The 26,502-nt window shown below is 49.0% G+C and overlaps 1 protein-coding gene across 1 annotated transcript in view; it reads left to right on the forward strand.

Annotated features, from left to right (window-relative positions):
• Window positions 1–26,502, forward strand: part of LOC138498190 (zinc finger protein 436-like) — a 141,156-nt gene that overhangs the window by 60,741 nt on the left and 53,913 nt on the right. Inside the window, exon 2 of the mRNA XM_069622070.1 lies at window positions 11,972–12,106. Coding sequence (XP_069478171.1) covers window positions 11,972–12,106 — 135 coding nt within the window. The remainder of the gene's footprint in view (window positions 1–11,971; window positions 12,107–26,502) is intronic.

Below are 26,502 nucleotides of genomic sequence, written 5' to 3' on the forward strand. Positions count from 1 at the left end.
GGAAGTTTTCATCTTCTCAAATGCGGCGAAACGCTGCCTGGATGGACACTTTATGAAAGGACTTCATCTTCCACAGTAAACACTTATTTATTTTAGTGTGTTAAACGTGTCTATGGGCTGGGCTGGGCTGGGCCATTGAGTGCACCTGGGAATTGGGCTGGGTTGGGCTGGGCTAGTGTTTCCTCCCCCCTGACTGCACCGCCTCTCCCATTAGTCCTCTGGTCTTGGTGCCTGCCTCCTGACACGTGTCTACTCCATTCTTTCTGTAGATCCTCTGCAAGCTGTGCACACGCCCCCTTTTGGAACCCGCCTCGGATTCTTGGTTAAAAGCTCCACGCACGCGCATCCTGCGCGCGCATCCAAGTGTCGCCAAGTGTGCTGTTTGGCTGTTGGGCTGGGAGTATGGGGTAAGGCCACTTTCTAAGCTCTCAAATCTATCGTTTAACTTATATGTTTAGGCTAAATGGTGGCAAGTTTGCGCAGTGGGCGGCCTTTGGAATCAGGCTCTTTCAAAACCACGAAAAAAACCGTAAAAATAAAAAAATTGCATTGCGAAATGAGAGTGTTAAGGGCAACGGTGCAGTTTCAGTTGCAAGCACCGCACTAGCTGCACATTGGGGGCCAGTTACTGATCAGGACTTAATTAAACATGAAGTAGCGTTTGCATACGCGCGGGCTCAGGAACTTGAAAAAACATCACTCGGATCGCTCCCGGTAGAACCTAATATGCCCATTAGGAAACACTCACCAAACACACCTCGCAAAAGTTTCCTGAGTATGCGTATGGATACTGGACCCTCTGATCCTCGACACCTTACTGATGATATCTTTATTTCGCCCTCAGACAACTCGATTCTAGCGCCAGTAGTACTTGCTACACTGGAAAAACGGATAAGGTTGTCAGAAGGTCCTTCAACACCAGTCACGTTCCCTCAATTCAAACGGGCTGACGTGCACATTCACTACAAAGAAGCCACCCATATGGAGGACCTGAATACCTCCCCAGTGCCCTCCACAAAGGTACCACCCTCCACCAATCATCCGGTGACTAGTTCGTGGCCATCTTCTCTTAACCGGCCTGCTTCTCCCCCAGTGCCTTCACCCAGTATCAACCAATTGACAGCGGACCCCTACCACTCCCCTAATAAACAGTCTTCACATAATCCGCTGGGTTTTGATATATTGGAACCAACTGGTGACATACAATCTCTTGAAGCATCATATCCGGTGCTAACAAGAATATTAAACCTACTGGATCGCGGCCATGAATATACACACTACGAACTGAGGGAGTGCAAGACAGCACTCTCTGAAATCTTACTAAAAATCAATAAATTAGAGGGCTTTATTTTTGCTGACAGCCTTAGACATGAACTGGGACGTCAAAATCCTATACACAAAGAAATCTCAGCAAATAACTCCATATCCACTCAAACAGATCCGGCTTATCTTCCAGGGAATGACTTTAAAACCAGGATGCCTCCTCAGGTTACATATGCTTTTCCGCAATCTTTTGCACAAGCTGTAACCGCTCCGGCACCTGACACTACATGTTATATCCTTACGCATGCCCATTTATGTAAGACAGTTGCATCCCACGCCGAAAAATTAGAGCAGCTCCTGTTTTTCTTACAACCCAATCAGGGGGAGGAAAAAATGGGGCCCTCTTCACCTAGCGTGGATAGGGGGCAGGAGCTTTATCCTGATAGCCCCTCGGCTCTAATCAAATTATTTGAGACCACAAACTCATTGGATGTTTCATCTGCTAATATTCCAGCTACGCCTCCACGGATCCAACCTGTAGCTGGTAAAAATTCGTCTTCCCAAGTGGAGCGTTCATTCATATCAAGGAAGGAAAAAAGGCTATTCTTTCGGGCTATGAAAAGAAAAGCGGAATGCAAAAAGGTTGATAAAAACTATCAACAGGAACCGAGCATTAAACCAAAACTAACTGAAGAAACAAATCCAAAAACTGAGATTAACATTGTAACTAAATCAAAGAAAAAGTCTGCCAGGATGAAAATCTCCGCGAATGATATGGGTAGTGGAGATAAAATAATCAACAAAAAACTCAAGAATTCGCACCTCCAGACACCAAAGACTCTCATTGAAGAGACTGCCCACTCCTCATCCCAGACGCAATTACCTAACTTCTTTAAACCTATTGAGAACAAAACACTAAAACTAGGAAAGGAAGTAGAAGATTACGCTGGCTCCACGGTCATAATGAACGACTTGGTGATTGCTGCTGGGCCTTCTGTGCCCAACGACAAACTTTTGCTGCAACCTCCGACGGCGTCTCAGTTAGGGTTTTATTGGGGGACCATTTTGGCATTGTTTGCCACTTCTGAGATTTTTAACCATCTTACTCAAAATCTACCACCTATCAAGTGACGTTATATTTACCACCTGAATAGCGTGAAGAAAACAAAAAGTAAAGTTCGCAACAGCACAATATAAGTAACCAATTCAGTTCCTATGAACAGGATTGTGCAATATGCCCGAGCCTCCCAAGAATCACTCCTTAAAGGCACAGATGGAACAAATGTCACAGCTTTTTATAACACATACCTTGATGGCGGTTATGCAGGACAATCAAAAGACTTTTGGAGGCCTTAATTATCAGCAAAATACCCTCTCCACCACACAATGGGCCTCATTACAAATCAGGCAATCCGAAAATAATGGTGGCGGTAAACCCGCCGCCACCGTTGTTTCCGGACTGCCTGATCCCGACTCCTGCAGGCGGGAGGTGATGTTCCCGCCAGGTTTGACCTGGCGGGTTTAACACCGCCCGCCTGCAGGCAGACGAGGAAACACCGGCAGCATTACGAGATGCTGCCGGTGTTTCCATGATCCCCATTCCCATTGAGTCCTATAGGACTCAATGGGAATGGGGATTAACACCATTCCGCCTTCGTGAGTCCGGCGGTAGCCAGGCGGTTTTATCACCTCGGTTACTGCCGGACTCGTAATGAGGCCCAATATCTATCCACCACCTATCTATCCTCCCTCCTCACTTTCTACACCCCTCCTCGCTCTCTCCGTTCTGCAGATCTCTTCCTTCTTCCTCCTCCTCCTCCACCCTGTGCCCCTTCCCGCTTCCGCTCCTTCCAACTTCTTGCTCCTTACCATTGGAACCGCCTTCCCCTCCCAATCTGCTCTACTACCACCTACCCCTCATTTCGCACCTCTCTCAAATCCTTCCTCTTCCATTCTCCCCCCAGCTCTCTTCGCTTTCTCCTTTTCCATTGAATCCTCCTCCTCCTTCACCTTCTAACCCTCCTCTATCACTTAGTCCCCCTCCATCTACACTTAACCTCACCAACAATGTACATTGTTCCCTGTACTGTTTTCTGGTTTGATTCAATGTTATGTATTGCTTGTTGTAATTGCTTGTTCCTCATGTAAAGCGCTTTGGCTTAAAGCGCTATATAAATGTAAATAAATACAAATACAAATACAATACACACTCACGCACCTCACCCGCTCACCTGAACAGCCAAACAGCCAAACCACTTGACCCACGAAATACGGCTGCCACGAGCGAGTGGGCATGCAGAGCCCCAAGGGAGCTGCAACACAAATTAAATTGAGTGAGGTGAGTGAGATTGGGGTCAAAGTTAAAGTCCAAAGTCCGAAGTTTGAGACTAAGGGGGTGATTACGAGGTTGGAGGTAAGTAACCGTCCTTACCGGCATGGAGCAAATACTGGGCCTCATTCCGAGTTCGGAGGTAACCACACCGCTATTTGCAGCATGGCTGCCTCCGAACTCGTCCAAACTCCGGCCTGATGAATGGAGTAATTACCGGTCCATTCCGAGGTCGGAGGGACCGGTAATTCCCCATTCACCAGGACCATTCCCCATTCCCATTTGAGCCCCCATAGGGGGAAGGCGTCGATAACGGTACCGTAAATCACGGTACCGTTATTGACCCTGGAGTCCCTTTGCGGGTCCTCTCCTTAACGCCTGCTAAAAGCAGGCGTTAAGGAGAGGACCCGCAAAGGGAACTCGTAGTAGGGCGGTAAGGGTTTAATGGCACCGGTCTCGTTACTGGTGACCGTTAACCCTTACCGCCCTACTTGGAATGAGGCCCATTGATATGATATGATATGATATGACATTTGTAACGCGCCTATACACAAGTGTTTCAAGGCGCGACGAGGCAGGGAGGGGGGAACAAGGGGAAGACAGACAACGATCCTACTAGGCCAGGTGTCATTCAGACCGCGCAAGTGCAGGGGTAGGGGGAAGGGTAAAGTGCAAGGGGAAGGGGAGGGGGGAAGTGCAGTACAAGTAAGTACAATAAGTAAATAAATAGGGCCAGCTGGTGGCAAGTGCAAGGTAAGTGCAGACAAGTGCTGGGAAAGGGGGGGCTGTAGGGATACAGAGACAGTCCCTCAGTGCAGGGGTTGCCAATGAGGCAGTGCAAGAGGAGAGTGGCTGGGACCAGGACCGAGGTTGGTGAGAGTGGCCCAGTTGCAGATTCGGTGCAGATTCAGTCGAGACTTTAGCAGGGGAGAGGGAGAGAGAAAGCAGAAGCAAAGAGGAAGGTTTTGAGGTGCTTCCGGAACCAGAGATGGTTCTCCTCAAGTTTCAGGGAGGCAGGAAGGCTGTTCCAGAGGGAGGCCCCTGCCACGGCGAGAGATCGACCCCCGACTCGTTGCTTCGAGAAGCGGCTGACCCTGAGGGAGTTGGAGATGGATGAGCGAAGGGCTCGGGAAGGAAGATATTTAGGAAGAGCGAGTTGAAGGTATTTAGGCCCCAGGCCCCATTGTGTCCGAGGGTGTGCAGTCATAATGTCGACATCAATAATGTCGACAGTCAAAATGTCGACAAATTAATGTCGAAAATCAATAATGTCGACATACAAAAATGTCGACATTTTACATTAATGTCGACATTTTTTCGAAATGTTGTATAAATAAATAAATATATATTTATTGTTGTGTTGTATGTGTTGAGTATGAGGGGTGGGGGGTGGCAGGGGGTATTGGGTGAGAGGGGTTGGGGGGGACATCCCCATAGTAAATGATATTCTTTTTATTTATTTGTTTATTTATTTATTGAATAATAAATAAATAAATAAATATATAATTACTATGTGTTGGGAATGAGGGTGAGAGGGTGGTTGGGGGGGGTGTGGGGGGGTGTCAGGGGGGTGTTGGGTGAGGGGGGGTTGGGGGGGGACCCCCCCCATAGTAAATTAGACTCTTTTTGGTTATTTATTTATTGAAAAAATAAATAAATAAATAAATAAATAATTAGATTGTGTTGAGTATGAGGGGTGAGAGGGTGGTTAGGGGGTGTGGTGGGGTGGCAGGGGGGTGTTGGGTGAGGGGGGGTTGGGGGGGGGACCCCCCCATAGTAAATGATACTTTTTGTTGGTTATTTATTTATTGAAAAAATAAATAAATAAATATATAAATAATTAGAATGTGTTGCATATGAGGGGTGGGAGGGTGGTGGTGTGGGGTGTGGGGGGGTTGCAGGAGGGTGTTGGGTGAGGTGTTGATAGTGTTAAGGGTTTATAGTCATATTGTCGAAAAAAAAATGTCGACATTTTTTTTTCGACATTATGGGCCTCATTACGACCCTGGCGGTAAGGGGTTAGCGCCAGCGTTAGCTGCGCCGACCCCTTACCGCCAATTACGAGTTCCCTTTCCGCCATGGCGGTTTTTACACCTGCTTTTAGCGGGTGTAAAAAACCATGGCGGTAAGGGAACTTGGTGTTAATTACGCCACCGTAATTTACGGTGGCGTAATTAACGCCTTCCCCACTCCCATTATGCCCTATGGGGCAAAAATGGGAATGGGGAAGGGTAAATGGGGATTGGGGATTTACCGCCCCGCCAAGGTCGGAATGGGGCGGTAAATCCCCTTACCGCCATGGCGTTAACGTAGTTAGCACCATGGCGGTAAAGTCACGGCCCTGGCGGTAACTTACCGCCAGGGTCGTAATGAGGCCCTATGACTTTTTACATTAAAAGTATAGAATGTCGACATTATTATTTTCGACATTATTTTTTCGACATTTTTGTCTGTCGACATTTTTTTGTCGACATTATGACTATAAACCGTGTCCGAGTAGTAAAGAGCCCGCTAATAGAGGGCTATTACGAGTTTGCGTGCACGAGTTTAGCGGCATGCCGGTAACAACATTACCGGCATGCCGCTAAAGCCCCAAAAATGCCCCTAGGCGGCATCATGGAAAGCGCAGACAGCACTACAGGCATCAATGGATATGGCATTAGCGGGCACCGCTATCAGCGGTGACCGCTAATAGCGGTGCTCGTAAATAAGCGGAACCGGAAGTAGCGTCATCGCACAGGATCGGGAGAGAGCACGGCAGCCATCTTGAAAAACGCAATCCATTGCCATCCTCACCACACAGAACCTGGAGCCTTTTTCTGATTACAGACATTGACCATCGACACCAGCATCATGCCCAAGACTGCAAGAAAAGGTGCTTCCCGCCAGCGCAAAGTGCGCTTCAATGAGGATGAACTCACCATGCTGGCAGAGACACTGGCAGACAATGCAGAGGTCGTTTTTGCAAACAGCCTCAAGAGGGAGGTACAGATAAAAAAAGAAAGAGATTTGGCAACTTGTTGCCCGGAAAGTCAGCGCCGTAGGCAACACCCCCCGCACCATCAAGGATGTCCGCAGGCGGTGGGATGACCTGCGCCTGAGAGTGAGGAACATTCTGTCCGCAAACCGGTGCCAGGCCATGGCTACTGGCGGTGGTCCTAGCTCACCCATAAAGCAAAGCCGGTGGGAGGAGATCTGCGCCAGCACTATTGGCATAGAGGCCATAGAAGGAGTGGGCAAGATGGAGCGTGGCACCACCTCATCGGCTTAAGGAGGTGAGTGTCCTAAGAAAACACTGTAATGCTAAGTATGATGATAGTCCATCAATTTGTTCGTCCAAAGAGGCAATGCACGGCCCAATACATACACATTGACACAACCCTGCCTAGATGTCGTACGCAGCACAGACACATGCACATGCATGCAGCATGGCAATGCCACACCTGACGCACAACACAAATATGAAAATGGCTTACGTCACACTGCACGCAGCCTACAACAGAAATGCATGTCCCATAGCATACGCCAGCCCCAACATGAGTGACCCCGACAGATGCCTGCATGCTCCACCCATATAGCAAGCAACGTGATCATCAAATCTCCACTGTCTAATCCCCTCAAATGTGTAGAAGAGAAATAATACAAATGTATGCATGATGCTTGTCCAGCCATCACTCAAGCCATCCCTCTCTTGGTCCCCACGGGCTCAGATCCTGACAGCGAGGCCTGGGTTTCACCCTACACCCCGGAAGAGGGCCAGGGATGAAGGCAACAGGCCTTCCACTTCGAAAGTCCCAGACAAGCCACGACAGGCACTGAAGTCAAAACCAGGATGCCACAGCACTGCTGCCGCTAAGGCCCATTACCACAGTCCCCACAACACCTGTGTCACCTGCACAGGAGATGGGGCACAATCAGCAGAGAACAGCACTGTTGGGGAGGCGGCAGCTATGGCACCCCGGACAGATGATGATGTGCAGGGCCAGGTGTGTGTACCTGTCGAGGACGACTCCTCGGACATTCCTGCAACACCTAGTCCCGCCCCATCCCCCCAGGTCACACCTGTCTACTCCTATCACGACACCACACCGGAGCAGTCTGGAGGGGAGGCCGTACAAGGGAGCATGAGTCCCACAGAGGACCCACATGGATTTGATGTCAGACATGCACCCTCCACTGGTGTACAGGCGGGGGTGCAGCAAATAGGACACGCAGCGCAGCACCAGGAGGAGCTCACAGCCATAGTGAGGCATTTTATCGCAGACAGTGCCCAGGCAAGGCAGGAGGGGCGCGACAACACTGCTTCCCTGAGGCAGGCCATAGAGGCAAGCACCACAAGACTATGCGAGGAGGTGTCTGCACTGAGGCAGGTCCTCGCCCGCAATGCGGATTCCATTGAGGCTGAGTGTCCGGCACCCAGACTGGAGCAAGCAGCCACCCCTTCTTCTTCCAGCTCCACCCAAACCAGCCCCCTACGCAGGTCAGCGCGCACCTTCCACCGCTAGGACACGCTAGGACATGCCCCCACCAGGTGCAGGAAGTGCAAGAATGTAGACGGGGCAGCCTGATTAATGCAATAGACACCATTCCAAGGTTGGCGGGGCGGTAATTCCCCATGCCACCATGGCCCTTCCCCATTCCCATTTTTGCCCCATAGGGCATAATGGGAATGTGGAAGGTGGTAAGTACGGTACCGCAAATTGCGGTACCGTACTTACCTCGAGAGTCCCTTTGCGGGCCCCTACTTTAACGGCTGGTCTAGACCAGCCGTTAAGGTCGGGTCCCGCAAAGAGACCTCGTAATCAGGCGTTAAGGGTTTAACGGCGCCGACAACTTTTACGGCGCCGTTAACCCCTTAACGCCAGGGTCCTAATGAGGGTCAGACACATGAAGCATTTGCTTGGACACCATGTGTGGGCGAGTTGTGGGGGGAGAGGGTGTGTGGGGGAGTTGTGAGGGGAGATGAAGGGGGGAGAGGGTGTGTGGGAGAGTTGTGGGGGGAGATGGAGGGGAGAGAGGGTGTGTGGGTGTATTGTGGGGGAGTGGGAGGGTGAGAGGGTGTATGAGGTGGAGGGTTTGAGCACTTACATCTTTTTGGACAGTTTAATACACCCGTTGGGCGAAAAAAAATCTTGAGTGGACATTCCTTATTGCATATGTGTCATTTATTGATATACAATGCATAGTGTACATGTACTCCCACACCCAGTGCCCTCCGTCCCACTTTCATGTCAACCTCTGCAACCATGTGTGTTAGAAATATTGTGCAATCACTGACTGACGCACAGCACGTCCCTCCTGTGCATCGCCACCTGGATGATCTGCAACCCCATCTTCTTCATCCCCTTCATCATCACCAGGTGGTTGCAGTTCAATGTCAGGGGGCAGGGGCTCGTTCCGTCGGATACACATGCTGTGCAGCATGACACATGCCATGATGATCGTGGCCACCTTCTCATGCCTGTAGAGGAGTGCCTCACCCGACTGGTTAAGGCAGCGAAACCGTGCCTTCAACAGACCAAAGGTCTGCTCGATGACCACACGGGTACGGGTATGGGAACGATTGTAGTCCTCCTCGTGCCTGTTCTGCGGGTTTCGGACATGGGTGAGGAGCCACAGCTTCAATGGATAACCACCATCACCTGCATGAGAGGAAATTAAAGGTTTATGTTAGTTGATTCATGATGGACAGCTGTACTAGTCACACATGCCTGCAGATAATTGATGGTCACATGCACATGTCCATGGTTGTATGCACACATTTCTCATGCCCTCAATGTGTTATGTGCCATGGACTAATGGTGTGTATTGCATCTTCAAGATGATACACGGTGTACACTGCCTTCATGTTGGTCATGCATTGTGGACGCACACCACTGTGTTTGTGTTGAATATGTAATGTGTAGTGTTCTGTATATTTTTATAACTTGCAGCGTTGCCAGTACTCTCTGCATTATTTGCCTTTTAGTGATGATTATTCCCATGGTGACATGCTGCACTTCTGTGGTGGTGGCCCGTGACATGCAGTGGATTCCCTTGGTGGTTTTGTTCAGTGCACTCCCATGGATGCTTGTCCTGTGTGGTGATTTGCTGTAGACAGCTACATAGTGACTATTCACAGCATGTTGCTGGATTGTGTTACGGAGGGTGAGTTGTGAGGATGGGTGGTGCACGTGTTGTGGGATGTTGGTTGGTTTTAAGTTTGGCATGTTGCGATAGGTGTGCAGCTTACTTCATTGCTATAGAAATTGGTTGTCATGTTCAGTTTGGGATGCTTTGGGGCACAGTGTTTTGGGATGTGCACATCGTGCTGTCACAACAACAATGACACCATGGTGGTGTGTGCATCTCTCCCCCCATTTCACTGCCATGTGCCTGTCATGAAACTTACCAAGCAGCCAGGCACGTCGTCCTGCATGTCGCTCCATGTAGCGTGGTAGTGTGGAGTTCCACAGGACCATTGAGTCATGAGTTGATCCGGGATATCGGGCACAACAATGTGTGATGATCTTGCTGGCGTCACATACCATCTGCACATTGCTGGAGTGGTATTGCTTGCGATTGCGGTACACCACATCCATGGCATGTAGGAACACCAACTCCACGTGGGTGCAGTCGAGGGCACCTTTACAATTTGGCAAGCCTGCCAGTGCATGGAAGCCAACTTTTGTATCAAAAATCTCCTGGGAGTCCGTGGTAGGGATATGTAGTCCCTTGTGTGCTTCAGGAGGGCATCTAGCATTTGGTGCAGCATGCGAGAAAATAAGGGTTGTGATATGCCATGCATGTGCCCCACTGTTTGCTGGTGGGGCCTGTGGCAAGGAAGTGGAGCACCGACACTACCTTCAGTAGAGGGAGGATGGTGGTGCGTATTTAAAAGAGGCTGACAATGTCGTTGTGTATCATGTCCACAATGGTGGTGATGGTGTCCCGGTCCAGACGGTACAGGGTGTGGATCTGCTCAGGGGTTAGGTTGAATGGACTGGCTCAGATGCAAGGGATTGTGGGTTGCCTGCGAGGTACCACTGGATGAACTGGTGGGGCATGCTGGGCCTGTATCATCCTCCTTCTCCTCCTGCGTCTCCTCTGTGGTGCCTGCTGTTGTTGTTGCTGGTGTGGCAATGCATGCATGTCCTCCAGCCCCAGTATTGCTACTACTAGTGGAATCATTTTGGTGTGGGAAGGGGTGTGGTGTGTGGGTGTGCTCTTTTTGTGCTGGCCCAGACTCCATTGCCTCCACCTGTGCTGATTGTGTGCACCTGTGGCAGTTGGGAACACTGCACATAGCAGTTTACGGGTGCTTTGCGATGCTGGTATTGCCTGCATGACGGTATCCCGTATTGGCGCCTTCATGATGCCGGTATTTGCATGTCTGCCTGACTTGTGATGTCCTCCTGTTAGCGGCATCCCGGTATTGCCGGCCTGAAGGCCTGCGTGCCCGCGCCCATACCGCTATTAGCGGCAACGTTATTAGCAGCGCCTCCAATACCGGGTTCTTGGGTCGGAATACCCTGGAGCGGAATGCGGTGCCGGTAATCCTTTACGGCATTGTTTTTCCATTACCTCCAACCTCGTAATGACCCCCTAAGAGTCACAAAATATTTATATGTAGTCTCTTGCTAGTAGTGAGGTCCACGTTTCCATACCTTTCCTCACACAGCAACTTCTGCTTGCCGACAACACTTGTTGGCTCTCGGACATGACTCTCAGCCAAACAGCCAAGCCTCTTGACCCACTTGGTGCACGTGCGGAGGCGCGTGCACGAGCCGTAAAATATAGCTGCCACAAGCAAGTGGGCATGTCAGGGCGTGCAGAGCCTCAAGGGAGATGCAGTCTCTTGCTAGTAGTGAGGTCCACGTTTCCACACGTTTCCACACACAGCAACTTCTACTTGCCGATGGCGCTTGTTGGCTCTCGGGCAGCACTCTCAGCCAAACAGCCAAGCCACTTCACCCACTTGGTGCGCTTCCAGGTGTTTGCACTCTTGAGATTCTTTACGATTGGTGTCTCCATGGGTATTTATCCACATCTTTTACTGGCAGCCTTACGCTTCTTAAAGAAGCATTGTTGATTAGTCCCAGCCAAGCTCATGGGTGGGGGTGCGATTGAGCAGGGGATACTGTCCACTCCGCCCCTGGTCTTTGCATCTTGTAGCATGTGCCGGCTCTATGCTCCCTTGGCCACTCCACCCGCAACCTCTAGAGCAAGACAAGGCACTTCATCACACTACCCTGGTGTTTGACGTTTGTGTCAAACTTTGCACCAGCTCTCCCTTTGATAGCCCCAAACATTAGGGGAATGACAATACTATGTGTGACAAAATCAGCCGCTTTTGTTTTAACCAGAAACAGTCATTGTTATGTGTTGCTTCCAATGCAGGGGTTCAAGGCTTTCCTGAAAACAAGGAAGCGTTCAGAAGTCCCGTTGAATGTATCCAGCTGAGGCACCCAAGCTCAGTGTCTCCCAGGGAGTGGAGGGACAGTGTTTTGGCAAGGCTGGTGATACTGAATCCTGGTAGGTGACGTTTACGTTCTTTTCGAAGACATGGTTATGTTTGAAGCCATAATAGCATTGTTGGCATTGTGGGCTCATCCACAGGTTTTACACATTCATAGCACAAGTCTAGATACATTCCCAACCAGGCGACTCGTATTTGGAAATGTCTGGTATCACCTCAAATTTCATTTCTTTATTTACTGATTATTTGTGAGGCACAGACTTTGCGAACAGTCACTTTATGTCATCTCCGGGATAGGGGGTGCAAGGAGTGATACAAGAGCAGGAGGGGTCTGGTGCTTTCAAAGCTGCTGGTACCATCCTGATTAATTAAGGTCAGAAGGGAAGTAAAAGGATTTTTCATGCAAGAAAATGTGTGGGTTAAAAACCACCAAGCCAACATACAACACAGAAAAAGCAATGCAGTCACCTGTGCAGGAATAGAAAGCCTTGGTGTTCATCTCCTGGCTGATTCCTGGAGGCTCCAGGTACACAGAGCCTTGACGATTTTGCAGATAGAACCAAGCTTTGAAAAAGGTTTTAGATCCACCCTGAGGTGGATAGGTAACTCTTATGTTCGGTTATTGGTGAAGACCTACCAACACATATGAATCCAGAAACCCCCAGTCTCAAGAAAAATAAACTGCTGGGGAGGAGGAAGCAAAAGACGATTAGGAATTCAGTGTTTTTTTGTAAAAGTAAGTTTTGTGTTTTTTGCTGAATCCTAGTGAATAGCATTCGTTCTTTGGGGGAGACCTGTTGCAGAACAGTTGGTGGGCTCTCTTTTATTGTACTAGTAAGTAAGGCACAGACAAGCACACTGTGAGAAGTCACGGATGATACCTGGACACAAGATAGACATGATTTTGGTTAAAAAAATGTATTATTACATAAAAGGGGTTGGAAAAAGGTCTTGCTGTCCCTGGACCAGCAGAATTTCCCTACCTAAACTCAAAACTAAGGATCTGTCAGTGGCAGAATTTCCCAAACAAAACTGTACTGTGTCCAAAGTACTATTCTGACCCGCACACTCTAAACAAATGGAAAGGAGAATGTCTTTGGCTTTGAGTGTTTTGCAAATGTTCAAAAGAAAGAAAAGATATATAACTTCTGCAAAAAGAAGTCTATCAAGGATGAGTATCTTTGCTCCAGAGGTTTCTTCCCTTCCCCTGGATTCTTCGTCACTTTCTTATCAAGGATGGGTATCTTTGCTCCAGAGGTTTCTTCCCTTCCCCTGGATTCTTCGTCACTTTCTTATCAAGGATGGGTATCTTTGCTCCTGAGGTTTCTTCCCTTCCCCTGGATTCTTCGTCACTTTCTTATCAAGGATGGGTATCTTTGCTCCTGAGGTTTCTTCCCTTCCCCTGGATTCTTCGTCACTTTCTTATCAAGGATGGGTATCTTTGCTCCTGAGGTTTCTTCCCTTCCCCTGGATTCTTCGTCACTTTCTTATCAAGGATGGGTATCTTTGCTCCAGAGGTTTCTTCCCTTCCTCTGGATTCTTCGTCACTTTCTTATCAAGGATGGGTATCATTGCTCCAGAGGTTTCTTCCCTTCCCCTGGATTCTTCGTCACTTTCTTATCAAGGATGGGTATCTTTGCTCCAGAGGTTTCTTCCCTTCCCCTGGATTCTTCGTCACTTTCTTATCAAGGATGGGTATCTTTGCTCCTTGTTAGGCGATCCTCTGCACACCGATCCACTGCACACCAGAACACTGCTTGCATTTCCCAAGACCTCCCTCCATGGTTCGAGGCTCATGTGATTCGGTTAACCCAAAGGACCGAAAGCTCCGTACCAGGTATGGTGTATGGGCTCGATTGCAACCCTTCCTGCTCTGGCAGTTGCCATGGAGAACATACAGCAGAAGGGGCGGCGTTACATCTCCACGCCGATCACGTGATCCAGAGTGGCGTTCCTCACGTGACCTTGGTGGACGTCACATGACCCAGAAACGTCACATGACCCAGAAACGCACAGTATATAAGGCTTGAGACACAGAACAGTCATTGCTTCTCAGCTGTCTTCAGACCCTGTTTGGCTTTACGTTTTGCTCTACTGTTTACCTTGATCTCGGAACTCTATCTCGGACTCCTTCAGATACTCCTTGGTACCTTTGCTTGGAACTGTTTACCTGTTGCTGGATTTTGGACACGACCCTGACTTGCCTTTGGATCATCCCTTGGTACCTTGCTGAACTCCTACGCCATTTCCCTCTTGGGATTCAAGTCACGCCTTCAGTCCTACAGGTGGCTTATCCTGCATCCACGCTTTTATGCGGTTCTACTGTTCTAGGGACCGCCTCATCTGAGTCTCGAACCTCCCTCCTAGGTTTCCTGGGTTTTCCTAACACCAGATAGGTAAGACTATTCAGATCCTTTGGTTAACGTGATATATTGTAATTGCCTGGTACTTAACCTCGTTGTTCCTTTTTGACAGCAGCATCGGTGTTCCAGAGGTTCCGTGGATCCGGGAAGTAACATCTCCCACCTGTGGCCCCAAAGGTCGCACAGCGGGTTTCTGTTAGTTCCCCTGTGCGTCACTTGAGGACGGAGGTTTCAACGGTCTACACGACACTCAAGTCAGAACAGACTGAGAAGCCATATAGTCATGTTAGACAATGCAGGGATCCACGGAAGAACCCATAGCTGCTTTAGTCCAGGCGATTACAGTATTAAGGGCAGATATGGCCGCCGCGAATACGGTGATTCACCAAAGATTAGATTCCATACAGTGTTCAGCATTCTCTTCCTGCTGACCCCGAATTCGGAGATGCTAGCACTTCAACCACACCTCCTCCCTTGGCAAATACTCCAGCTCCAACTCCGGTGGTCCTCCCAACCCCTTCCCCCCTGGCCGCTCCTGAACGTTATCAAGGTGACCCCAAGAAATTCAGGACCTTCATAAATCAGTGCAAATTACATTTCTTGTGCAGACCTCTGGCCTTTCCTAATTCCACTGCTAAAGCCGCCTTTGCCCTTTCCCATTTGGCCGGTACTGCTGCCGCTTGGGCTAATCCTTTATTGGAGAATAATAGCCCGGTTCTATATGATTTTGATTTGTTAGTTCTAGAAATGTCTCGAGTCTTTGATACCAGACACAAGGCACAGTCTAGGGATTTGGAGTTGTTAGAACTAACTCAGGGCAGAGGGACTTTGATAGATTACATCACCCTGTTCAATCAATTGGTTGCCGAGACATCATGGCCAGAAAACAAGCGGGCAGTTATCTTTTATAGGGGGTTGAGTAACGTAATGAAAGATGCTTTAGCATTGATACCTTCCATGCCCACTCAGTTTCAGGAACTAGTGGATCTTGCTCTGCAGGTAGATGCACGGCGATCAGAGCGTACAGCCGAGTTGGGGGTTTCTTCCCACCCTACAGTCGTCAGTACCCCTGCTTCTAGTACGGAAGAACCTATGCAAGTAGGAGGTTTACGTAGCCCTATTACAACATCTGAGAGAGAACGTAGAAGGGTGGATAATGCATGCTTTCATTGTGTCACCACGGGACATTATGTGATGGAATGTCCTCGACGTCCCAAGAAGAGTCAGGTTTTTCGGACAGCTCGACCTTAGATCCGGAGATCAGGTCGAGTGTTCAGTCTTCATCTCCGGGTACCCCTCTTGCCTTTGCTCGTGTTCAACCCATCTTTGTAAAGGCCACTCTTTGTCCCTCTACAGGTATTTTTCATGCAGTCACGATCATCATTGACTCAGGTGCTACTGGGAACTACATAGACATTGCGTTAGCCCATTCCCGCAATCTACCTTTAATGATAAAAACCCGACCTGAACCTGTTCAGGCCGTAGATGGCACTGCATTAGTCTCTGGTCCTGTTAGACACCAAACTGCACCTCTATTGTTGACCATACAAGACATTCACACAGAGACGTTAAGTTTTGACTTGATTACCACACCTCAATTCGGTATCATATTAGGAATACCATGGTTACGTGAACACAATCCTCTGATTAATTGGCAATCAGGCACGGTGCTCTTCGAGTTTGAGATTTGTCAGAACTATTGTCTCCCTACCCATCAAGCAACCGATACTCCTTCTCGGGCCTTGGGAGCCTTAGCTCAACTTACGCTGAATGATGATGGATCAGAGGTTGTGAATTCCCATACCGTTGGGGGGGGGTGGTGTCAGTGATTCCATCTGAGTATAAAGCATTCAAATCAGTTTTCGATCGTGGTTCTTCCGAGGTACTTCCTCCACACAGACCATATGACTGCCCAATTGAATTAATCCCTGATTCCACTATTCCTTCAGGCAGGATTTATTCCTTGTCTCCTTCGGAAGAACAAGCATTGAAACAGTATGTACAGAACGCCCTACGATTAGGACACATCCGCCCCTCTACTTCACCAGCTGCAAGCCCTATATTTTTTGTACCTAAGAAAGAGGGGGATTTACGTCCTTGTGTGGATTATCGGCGTCTTAATGCCATCACGAAAAAGGATAGATATCCAATTCCGTTAATCACACCCCTTCTGGACCATTTATCTCATGCTTCTGTTTTCACCAAGCTGGATCTTCGCGGCGCATACAATCTAGTGCGCGTTCGCGAGGGCGATGAGTGGAAAACTGCTTTTTGTACCCGTTACGGCTTGTATGAATACCTAGTCATGCCCTTCGGCCTATGTAATGCCCCGGCCACATTCCAGCGTTTTATGAATGACATATTCAGGGACGTTCTGGATGTATACATGGTTGTGTATTTGGACGACATCTTGATCTTTTCACGTAATCTTGATGACCATGTAAAGCATGTCCGAGAAGTACTATCCCGTCTGAGGGAACATTCCCTATTTGCCAAACCCGAGAAATGTCAGTTCCATAAAACGTCTGTTGAGTTTCTGGGATTCCACATTACCCCTGGGGCGTTATCCATGAACGAATCCAAGGTTAAAGCAGTCCTAGATTGGCCAGTACCTCAAAGACTCAAGTTCTTGCAGGCCTTTTTGGGCTTCGCCAACTTTTATAGGCGTTTTATTTCCTCCTTTTCCACAATTGTTGCCCCGCTCACGGCCCTGACCAGCCCTCAGGTACCCTATCGATGGCAGAGGGAACATCAGGAATCTTTTGAGGCTTTGAAAACCGCTTTCACTACTGCACCGGTGCTCCAGCACCCCAATCCCGATCTTCCGTTCATAGTTGAGGCGGATGCCTCTTCTTTTGCTCTTGGTGCGGTTTTGTCTCAGACATGTCCTACAACAGGCAAATTGCACCCGGTAGCATACCATTCCCGTAAGTTCTCCAATACTGAGACCCATTATACCGTAACGGAGAAGGAACTCCTGGCTGCCATGGACGCCTTTCGTGTCTGGCGCCATCATCTTCTGGGGGCTAAGCATCCAATCACTGTATACTCAGATCATCGAAATCTACAGGATCTGGCCTCATTGAAGTGCATCAATAGCAGACAGGTCCGCTGGCATCTTTTCTTTTCCTCTTTTTATTTCCATATTATGCATCGTCCTGGAACGTCACATGGAAAAACGGACGCCTTGTCACGTTCCCCGGGTGGGGTCGAGTTGCCAACCTTCCCTGACAGTGTTCTCGGAAAGAGTCATGTGATTTGTCTCTGCACTCCCTCTTTGTCTTTGTTAGATTCTGTACGATCTTGGACTAGCAATCATTCCGACCAATTGCGAGATTGGGACCCCGTGTATTCTAATGGTTTGCCTTTCGTGCATGAACGTCTGTTTCTTCCCACACCTGACACTCGTAATTTGGCCCTTGAGTGGTCTCATGATGCTCCCTTCAATGCCCATCCCGGTCAAGAGCGCACTTTGGATCTCCTAAAGTGCTGGTGTTGGTGGCCCTCTATGAAGCGCGATGTGGAATGCTATGTCAATTCATGCGCTGTTTGTGCTCAGGCTAAACATCGAAGAGGACGACCGGTTGGGCTGCTGCTTCCGCTTCCGGTACCTCCAAAACCTTGGCATACACTGACAATGGATTTCGTAACCGATCTCCCCAAGTTACAAGGTTTTGACACCATCTGGGTGGTGGTGGATACGTTCACAAAAATGGCTCGTTTTGTTCCTTGTAAGGGTATTCCTTCGGCCCGGTCTTGACAGACTTGTTTTTTGAGCATGTGTTCGTGTTATTTGGACTTCCTTCGGTCATCGTATCCGATCGAGGGTCACAGTTCACCTCTCGTTTTTGGAGGTCATTGACTAAATTACTGGGCATCGATACCAGGTATTCTTCGGCTTATCATCCTGAGACTGATGGGCAGACCGAAAGGACGAATCAATCTATGGAGCAGTATCTTCGTTGTCTTATATTGCAACAACAGACCTCCTGGTTGACCGTTTTACGGCTTGCTGAGTTCGCATACAATAACGCGGCTCATTCTGCTACAGGTTTTTCTCCATTCTACGCCCTCTACGGTCAACATCCCAAGGTCTTGCCTGTCCCTGATGCTTCTGTTTCTTCGAATCCGGCGGCCACGGCTTGTCTTAGGGATCTGTCTGCTGTTCATGCTAGTACTGTGGTCCATCTCACTGAAGCAAAGGCTTCTATGAAGGCCCGTGTTGGCGGCAAGCGTCTGGCTGCTCCTCCCCTGGTGGTGGGTTCTAGAGTGTGGTTGTCTTCACGTCACCTTCGCCTAGTGGGTTGCCGGAAACTACTACCTCGTTTCGTTGGCCCTCATGTGGTCTCTCAGGTTGTGAATCCGGTGGCTTTTCGTCTAGTTCTCCCAAGTTCTTGGCGTATCCATCCTGTGTTTCATGTCTCTCTCCTCAAGCCATGTCCTGATTCTTCCCGCCTCCGAGCCCCTGTTGCTCCGGTGTCCCTGGCCTCTCCTGATGTTTTTGAAGTGTCGGCCATTTTGGGTTCCCGTTGGTTTTGGGGTAGGCTCCAGTATTTGGTGGATTGGAAAGGGTACGGACCGGAGGAATATTCTTGGGTTTCCGCCTTGGATCTTGACGCCCCTCGGTTGGTAGCTCGCTTCCATAGGGATCACCCGTCCTGCCCACGGGGTCGTGGGCCGTTGCGGGGTGGGGGGGGCTATGTTAGGCGATCCTCTGCACACCGATCCACTGCACACCAGAACACTGCTCGCATTTCCCCAACACCTCCCTCCAGGGTTCGAGGCTCATGTGATTCGGTTAACCCAAAGGACCGAAAGCTCCGTACCAGGTATGGTGTAGGGGCTCGACTGCAACCCTTCCTGCACTGGCAGTTGCCATGGAGAACATACAGCAGAAGGGGCGGCGTTACATCTCCACGCCGATCACGTGATCCAGAGTGGCGTTCCTCACGTGACCTTGGTGGACGTCACATGACCCAGAAACGTCACATGACCCAGAAACGCACAGTATATAAAGCTTGAGACACAGAACACTCATTGCTTCTCAGCTGTCTTCAGACCCTGTTTGGCGTTACGTTTTGCTCTACTGTTTACCTTGATCTCGGAACTCTATCTCGGACTCCTTCGGATACTCCTTGGTACCTTTGCTTGGAACTGTTTACCTGTTGCTGGATTTTGGACACGACCCTGACTTGCCTTTGGATCATCCCTTGGTACCTTGCTGAACTCCTACGCCATTTCCCTCTTGGGATTCAAGTCACGCCTTCAGTCCTACAGGTGGCTTATCCTGCATCCACGCTGTTCTGCGGTTCTACTGTTCTAGGGACCGCCTCATCTGAGTCTCGAACCTCCCTCCTAGGTTTCCTGGGTTTTCCTAACACCAGATAGGTAAGACTATTCAGATCCTTTGGTTAACGTGATATATTGTAATTGCCTGGTACTTAACCTCGTTCCTTTTTGACAGCAGCATCGGTGTTGCAGAGGTTCCGTGGATCCGGGAAGTGACATCTCCCACCTGTGGCCCCAAAGGTCGCACAGCGGGTTTCTTTTAGTTCCCCTGTGCGTCACTTGAGGACGGAGGTTTCAACGGTCTACACGACACTCAAGTCAGAACACTCCTGAGGTTTCTTCCCTTCCCCTGGATTCTTCGTCATTTTCTTATCAAGGATGGGTATCTTTGCTCCTGAGGTTTCTTCCCTTCCCCTGGATTCTTCCTCATTTTCTTATCAAGGATGGGTATCTTTGCTCGGGGTTTCTTCCCTTGCCCTGGATTCTTCGTCACTTTCTTATCAAGGATGGGTATCTTTGCTCCTGAGGTTTCTTCCCTTCCCCTGGATTCTTCCTCATTTTCTTATCAAGGATGGGTATCTTTGCTCCTGAGGTTTCTTCCCTTCCCCTGGATTCTTCGTCACTTTCTTATCAAGGATGGGTATCTTTGCTCCAGAGGTTTCTTCCCTTCCCCTGGATTCTTTGTCACTTTCTTATCAAGGATGGGTATCTTTGCTCCAGAGGTTTCTTCCCTTCCCCTGGATTCTTCGTCACTTTCTTATCAAGGATGGGTATCTTTGCTCCAGAGGTTTCTTCCCTTCCCCTGGATTCTTCGTCACTTTCTTATCAAGGATGGGTATCTTTGCTCCAGAGGTTTCTTCCCTTCCCCTGGATTCTTCGTCACTTTCTTATCAAGGATGGGTATCTTTGCTCCTGAGGTTTCTTCCCTTCCCCTGGATTCTTCGTCATTTTCTTATCAAGGATGGGTATCATTGCTCCAGAGGTTTCTTCCCTTCCCCTGGATTCTTCGTCACTTTCTTATCAAGGATGGGTATCTTTTCTCCAGAGGTTTCTTCCCTTCCCCTGGATTCTTCGTCACTTTCTTATCAAGGATGGGTATCTTTGCTCCAGAGGTTTCTTCCCTTCCCCTGGATTCTTCGTCAATTTCTTATCAAGGATGGGTATCTTTGCTTCAGAGGTTTCTTCCCTTCCCCTGGATTCTTCGTCACTTTCTTATCAAGGATGGGTCTCTTTGCTCCGGAGTTTTCTTTCCTTCCCCTGGATTCTTCGTCACTTTCTTATCAAGGATGGGTGTCTTTGCTCCAGAGGTTTCTTCCCTTCCCCTGGATTCTTCGTCACTTTCTTATCAAGGATGGGTATCTTTGCTCCTGAGGTTTCTTCCCTTCCCCTGGATTCTTCGTCACTTTCTTATCAAGGATGGGTATCTTTTCTCCAGAGGTTTCTTCCCTTCCCCTGGATTCTTCGTCACTTTCTTATCAAGGATGGGTATCTTTGCTCCAGAGGTTTCTTTCCTTCCCCTGGATTCTTCGTCACTTTCTTAGGTTACAAATAATAGTCCTTGACGTTCACTTCGGTCAACAACAACGGTTTTCTTCAAATTGGGCGTCTTTCTTTTTATGCATCTGGTGTCTTCTCCTGCCAGCGTTTCTGTTACTGAGTCTCTTAAACTAACACAGCCCGCTGGCTATTTCTTGCGTCTTATTAACTTCCAACTTGCCTGGTGTATTTCCCTACCAGGATTTCTTTTACACAATTGCAACTGTCAGGAAGATTTCATGTATGTGTAATTTTCCTTCCATTTGTGGATACCCCCAAACCTTTTGCTTTTGTTTGGCTATCCTATCCTGACCTTTACCAGTGGGGCCCAGCCTTCTGCTGTACTCCCCTGGGGTTTTGCTCACTTGTTATGGGGAAACTGACACATCCTTCAGGCTGTCTGTACTAGGAACCTATGTTTCCCTTAGTCTTGACTATGTTGACATTTCGTGGTAACTTTTTAACAGTGCACAATGTACCTACCAGTACCGTGCACTGGGGTCCCTATTTGTTTTATGGCCCTAGGGAGCCTCAAAGATTTTTTTGTGATTATATGAGTCTGCTTGGGACGAACTATCAGCAGTTACTTTTTATAAATGTTTTACTTCTTTTTACTGAATATCATTGTGCTTACTGCATTTGGTTCAAGACTGTAGCAAGGTCTGAAAATGGGCGAGCCACAAAGTCTTTTGTTCTGTCACATGGCCATTTTGTTCCCTTGACTTCACCCAGGTCAAGTAACTCGGGTTTTCCTTATTTGGGCATTCAGCCTCCCACGAAAACCGATCTCTTTCACAGGCTTCTGCCTGTCGCATGTGTGTGCCCAGGAAGCAGGTTGGGACTGTCTGGTCCCAATCCACAATACTGGTGCCAGGATGTCTGGAGTGCCTGAATGACTGAGACCACTGTGGACCGTGATTGGACCACGACAGGGATGCCTGCAATAGAGCAGATCTTCGATTGGAAGTCCTCAATTTTGGCGCAAAGCTAATCTTGGATAAGAGAAGGGGCTCTACATCCATTCTAGGTTGATCACCTGAGTTCTCACCAAACTAAAGAAGGAGCCAAGCCTCCTGCATGAAGAAACAGACTTGTGAAACCACCAGAGATGCTTTGGAAGGTTTTGGCACCTTTCACCTGCTGCTGTCCCGTCAGACCCCTGCTTCTTCTTTGATCAAGAAGGCCTGTCAAGGCAGTTTGCCCCTTTGGAGTAGTGATATGATATGATATGGCATTTATAACACGCCTATACACAAATGGTTCAAGGCGCGACGCGGCAAGGGGAGGGACAGAGGGAAGACAGACACCGATCCTAATAGGCCAGGTGTCATTCAGATTGCACAAGTGCATGGGAGGGAGGGGAGTGGGAAAGTGCGAGGAAAAGGGATAGGGGACAGTGCAGTACATGGGATAATAGAATAAATAACAATTAGTAAAGTACGGCCAGCAAGTGGCAAGTGCAAGGGTAAGTGCAGACATCAGGTGTCAAGTGCTGGTAGTGGGACTGTATGGATACAGAAACAGTCCCACATGCAGGAGTTGCCAGGAAGGGCAGTGCAGGTGTGTGACTGGCGGGGGAAGGGACCTGGGCCCGAGAACAGAGAGTGGCCAGGTAGCCAGTGCAGTATCAGTTACAGCCAGGAGTCATCAGGGGAGAGGAAGAAAACAGCAGAAGCGAAGAGAAATGTTTTGAGGTGCTTCCAGAACCGGAAATGGTTCTCCTCAAGGTTCAGGGAGACTGGGAGGCTGTACCAGAGGGAGGCCCCAGCCGAAGAAAGAGATCTACCACCAACTCGTTGCTTGGAGAAGTGACTGACCTTGAGGGAGTTGGAGGCGGATGAACGAAGAGCTTGAGAAGGAAGATATTTAGGAAGAGAGAGCTGAAGGTATTTAGGCCCCAGGCCCCAAAAGGCCTTGTGGACAATGCAGAGTGTGTTGAACTTAATCCTTGCAGCCACTGGGAGCCAATTTTATAGATTTCAGTCCTGGAGAGATACGATCCCTGGGCTTGAGGCCAAGGACAAGTCTCCCAGTCCTGTTCTGGATGAGTTGCAGAGGGCAGAGAGTAGAAACAGGCAGATTTAGAAAGAGACTGTTGTAATAGTCCAGCCTAGAGAGAACAAGAGCTCTGGAGACAGTGAGCTTCAGGGGGAAGGAGAGGAAAGGAAGAATACCTCTTAGGAGGTGCAGCTGGTAGTGTGACTTCTTAGAGACGTTGGAGATGTGAGGCGAGAAGGAGAGTGTGGAGTCGAAGATGTCCCCGAGGTATTTAACCTCACAGGAGGGAGCAGGTGGAGGGCCAAGAGAGACCGGCCAGAGAGTGACAGGAAAGGAGGGAGCAGGTGTGCCGATGAGGAGAATCTCGGTCTTACTGGCATTAAGACAGAGATCATTGGCGGCACACCACTCCTGGATGGCAGACAGACAGACAGTCAGAGATGAGAGAGGGAGAAGAGGTGACTTTGGGAACAACTACTCCCAGCGCCCCCTGCTTACCCACCAAACGAGCCCCTTTCGGATTTGATCCTGGGCCATCCAGTGAACTGTCCAGATCTACCCTGAGACTTGGGAGATCGCTTGCTTGTGGTCCCGTGTATTCTCCTGCCAGATTTCGCAGGCATAGCTCCTCTGGGTCCCGAATTAGGAGAGTGCCTAACGCTGCCTGCATCTGCAATTCCCACATCACTACCTGTTGGTGACCGTCTCTGTAGGAGCCTGGCTGTTTTGCTCTTCTGTGCCCTGAAGCCTGCTGAACCAGAATTTGTTTCATACCTCCTTCGGAAGCTGAGAAAAGGCAACTGTCCCATCATGGATGATCGTTCTATCACGCAGCCGCTGAGAGCCGTAGCGCTGCAAAACTGCTGTACTCAGGCTTTCTAACGACCTTGACTAAACTGTTTGGTGTGGACTGTGCAGAGGCTCGGTGAGTACTTGCATCACTTACCGGTGGCGCCCTGGCACAACCGATCATTTTTATGCATGAGTATCCCTTAAAGGTATTCGATCTTGGCTGGGTTAGCCTGCGCTCCCTAGCTATTCTCAACTTGTGAAAACTGTTCTGCTTCAAAAGGGCAGACCCTACTCGAATAGTTGGAACCAATTCTTCATCGCCTCAAGCCCCTTCCTGACTTACTACAGCCCTCCCAAGAAGACCCGCTTTTTGTGCTACTTGCGTGATTGTGCGTTTTAACGCACAACTATACAGTTGAGTGCAAGGCTTTCTGCTTCTTAGGGCTGGACTCGAAAGTTAGGGAACGGCTCTGACCAATGACCTGGTGCTCCTAGTGTGTTAACTCAACTCTCTCTTCACAGGTTGTGGATTTGTTTTACTGCTGTGTCTCATTAGGAAAGGCAGTGTATAAATGTTATTTAGTATAAGGATTTTGGGCCTCATCACGAGTTGGGCGGTAACGCCGGCGCTATTAGCGCCAGCGTTAATAGCCCTACCGCCAAACCCCCTGGCGCTAATAGCGCCGGATCACGGGTTTGGCAAAACGGCTATTGCCCATTCCCCACTGAGCCCATTCGGGAATTCCCCATTCCCTATTGGGCTCAATGGGTAATTTTTGCACTCTTACCGCTGGCGGTAATAGCGTGAAATTTCGGCGGATTTCCCCCCAGCTAAGGGTCTGCCAAACCTGTGATTTGGCAGACCCTTAAATTTGGCGGTAATAGCGCTACCGCCGCATTTTAGGGTTACCGCCAAATTCGTGATGAGGCCCTTTGTGTGGTAAGTGTTTTTTGTTTTTTTGCATAACTAAAGTTTCCTTGTGTCATTTGGTCCAGTCGACCATAAATGTATAGATATTTTTCATATACACTTGTCTAAGAGTAATTTGTGGTTTGTTACTGTGTGTGCTCACTGTGGGCTTCCGATCATTCGCACCCCTCCTGAGACTTAGGCCCTTATTATGAGTCCTGCAGCCGGGTGATGTCACTCCCGCCAGGTCTGACCTGGTGGGAGTAACGCCACCCGCCTGCAGGCGGAATTGGAAACACAGGCTCCGTCATAGACGGAACCAGTGTTTCTATTGTCCCCATCCTATGGGACTCCATGGGAATGGGGATTTACGGAATTCTGCCTCCGGAATTACCGGGTCACCGGGGTTGTAATGCCCCAGTGATTCTGGCAATCACGGAGGCAGAATGGTATTTCGAGTCCGTTGGCAGCCTGACGGTTTTTCCGGCACGGCTACCGCCGGACTCGTAATGAGGCCCTTAGTTTGACCACTTACCTAGATTGGTCTGGCTTGTCCAGAATGTTCCTCTGTTTCACTAAACTGAGGGTGATATGATTGGTTATTTATATGATATGATTGGTTATTTATAACGCGCTTAATACCCAGAGGTTTCTAAGCGCGGACCCGGATATAGAACCTGTGTTGCTCTGTGTCGTTTTGCTTCGAAGGCAAGCACGTTGCCCCTGAGCTATCTTGCTAAACATCTGCCCACCAGGTCCGAGTTTAGAAATCCATCTTAACAACAACTGCCTGGTATACTCTCCTTCCAGACCTTATGGACTCACACTTTTACAATTGTTTGGTATACTCTCCTGCCATGGCCTCTTGAAAACACACACTTGTAATTGCCTGGTATACTCTCCTGCCAGTGCTTTTCATATGTGAGCTCCTATTCACTCTCCCACCTTTGATGGTTCCGCTTTTTAACCTCCTTGGCTAATATACTTGGTTTCTTATATATGGTCTCTTTAATGTCTCTCTTATATTCTTCCAACGCGCATTGACAAACTTGAAAGTATCTCCTCTTAGAAAACTGCTCTTTCAGTCTTTCTCGAGTTTTAGAAACATTTTTTTCTCTCTCTCTTGGTTTCGCTATGAGTAAATTTTTCAGTTTGGCACGGCCACCTGTATGCTTCGGTATCCCCTCTGTCCCTACGTGGACTCAACAGTTCTTGATGGCATCTCTCGTTTCTTCTGCGGTCTGCCGGTGATGGTCTCCTGCTGCTTTCTGCTTCATGACCACTTATCCACTGTTTTCCTGCTTCCTGAGTCTTCCGCTGTGCTTGTTTGCTTCGCATGGGATTCCGTTGAGCAAAGCACTGTTCTCTGACGCCCACGAATGCCTAGGTGCCCTCCACTGGTTTCTGGTGTTGACGCCGTGTGTCATCTTCCAGCAGCCTTCTCCCTTCAGGTTCCTGAACCAGTTTACTCCATTGATTTCCTTCCAGACGTCCCTGCACAGAGGGTAGCAACTCGCTCCTGCCAGCAGCCTGCTTGCGTTTCTTGCTTCCGTGATTTAAATGT

The sequence above is a fragment of the Ambystoma mexicanum genome, chromosome 5q (assembly GCF_040938575.1).
Source record: "Ambystoma mexicanum isolate Mex_15411 chromosome 5q, UKY_AmexF1_1, whole genome shotgun sequence".
Taxonomy (NCBI): domain Eukaryota; kingdom Metazoa; phylum Chordata; class Amphibia; order Caudata; family Ambystomatidae; genus Ambystoma; species Ambystoma mexicanum.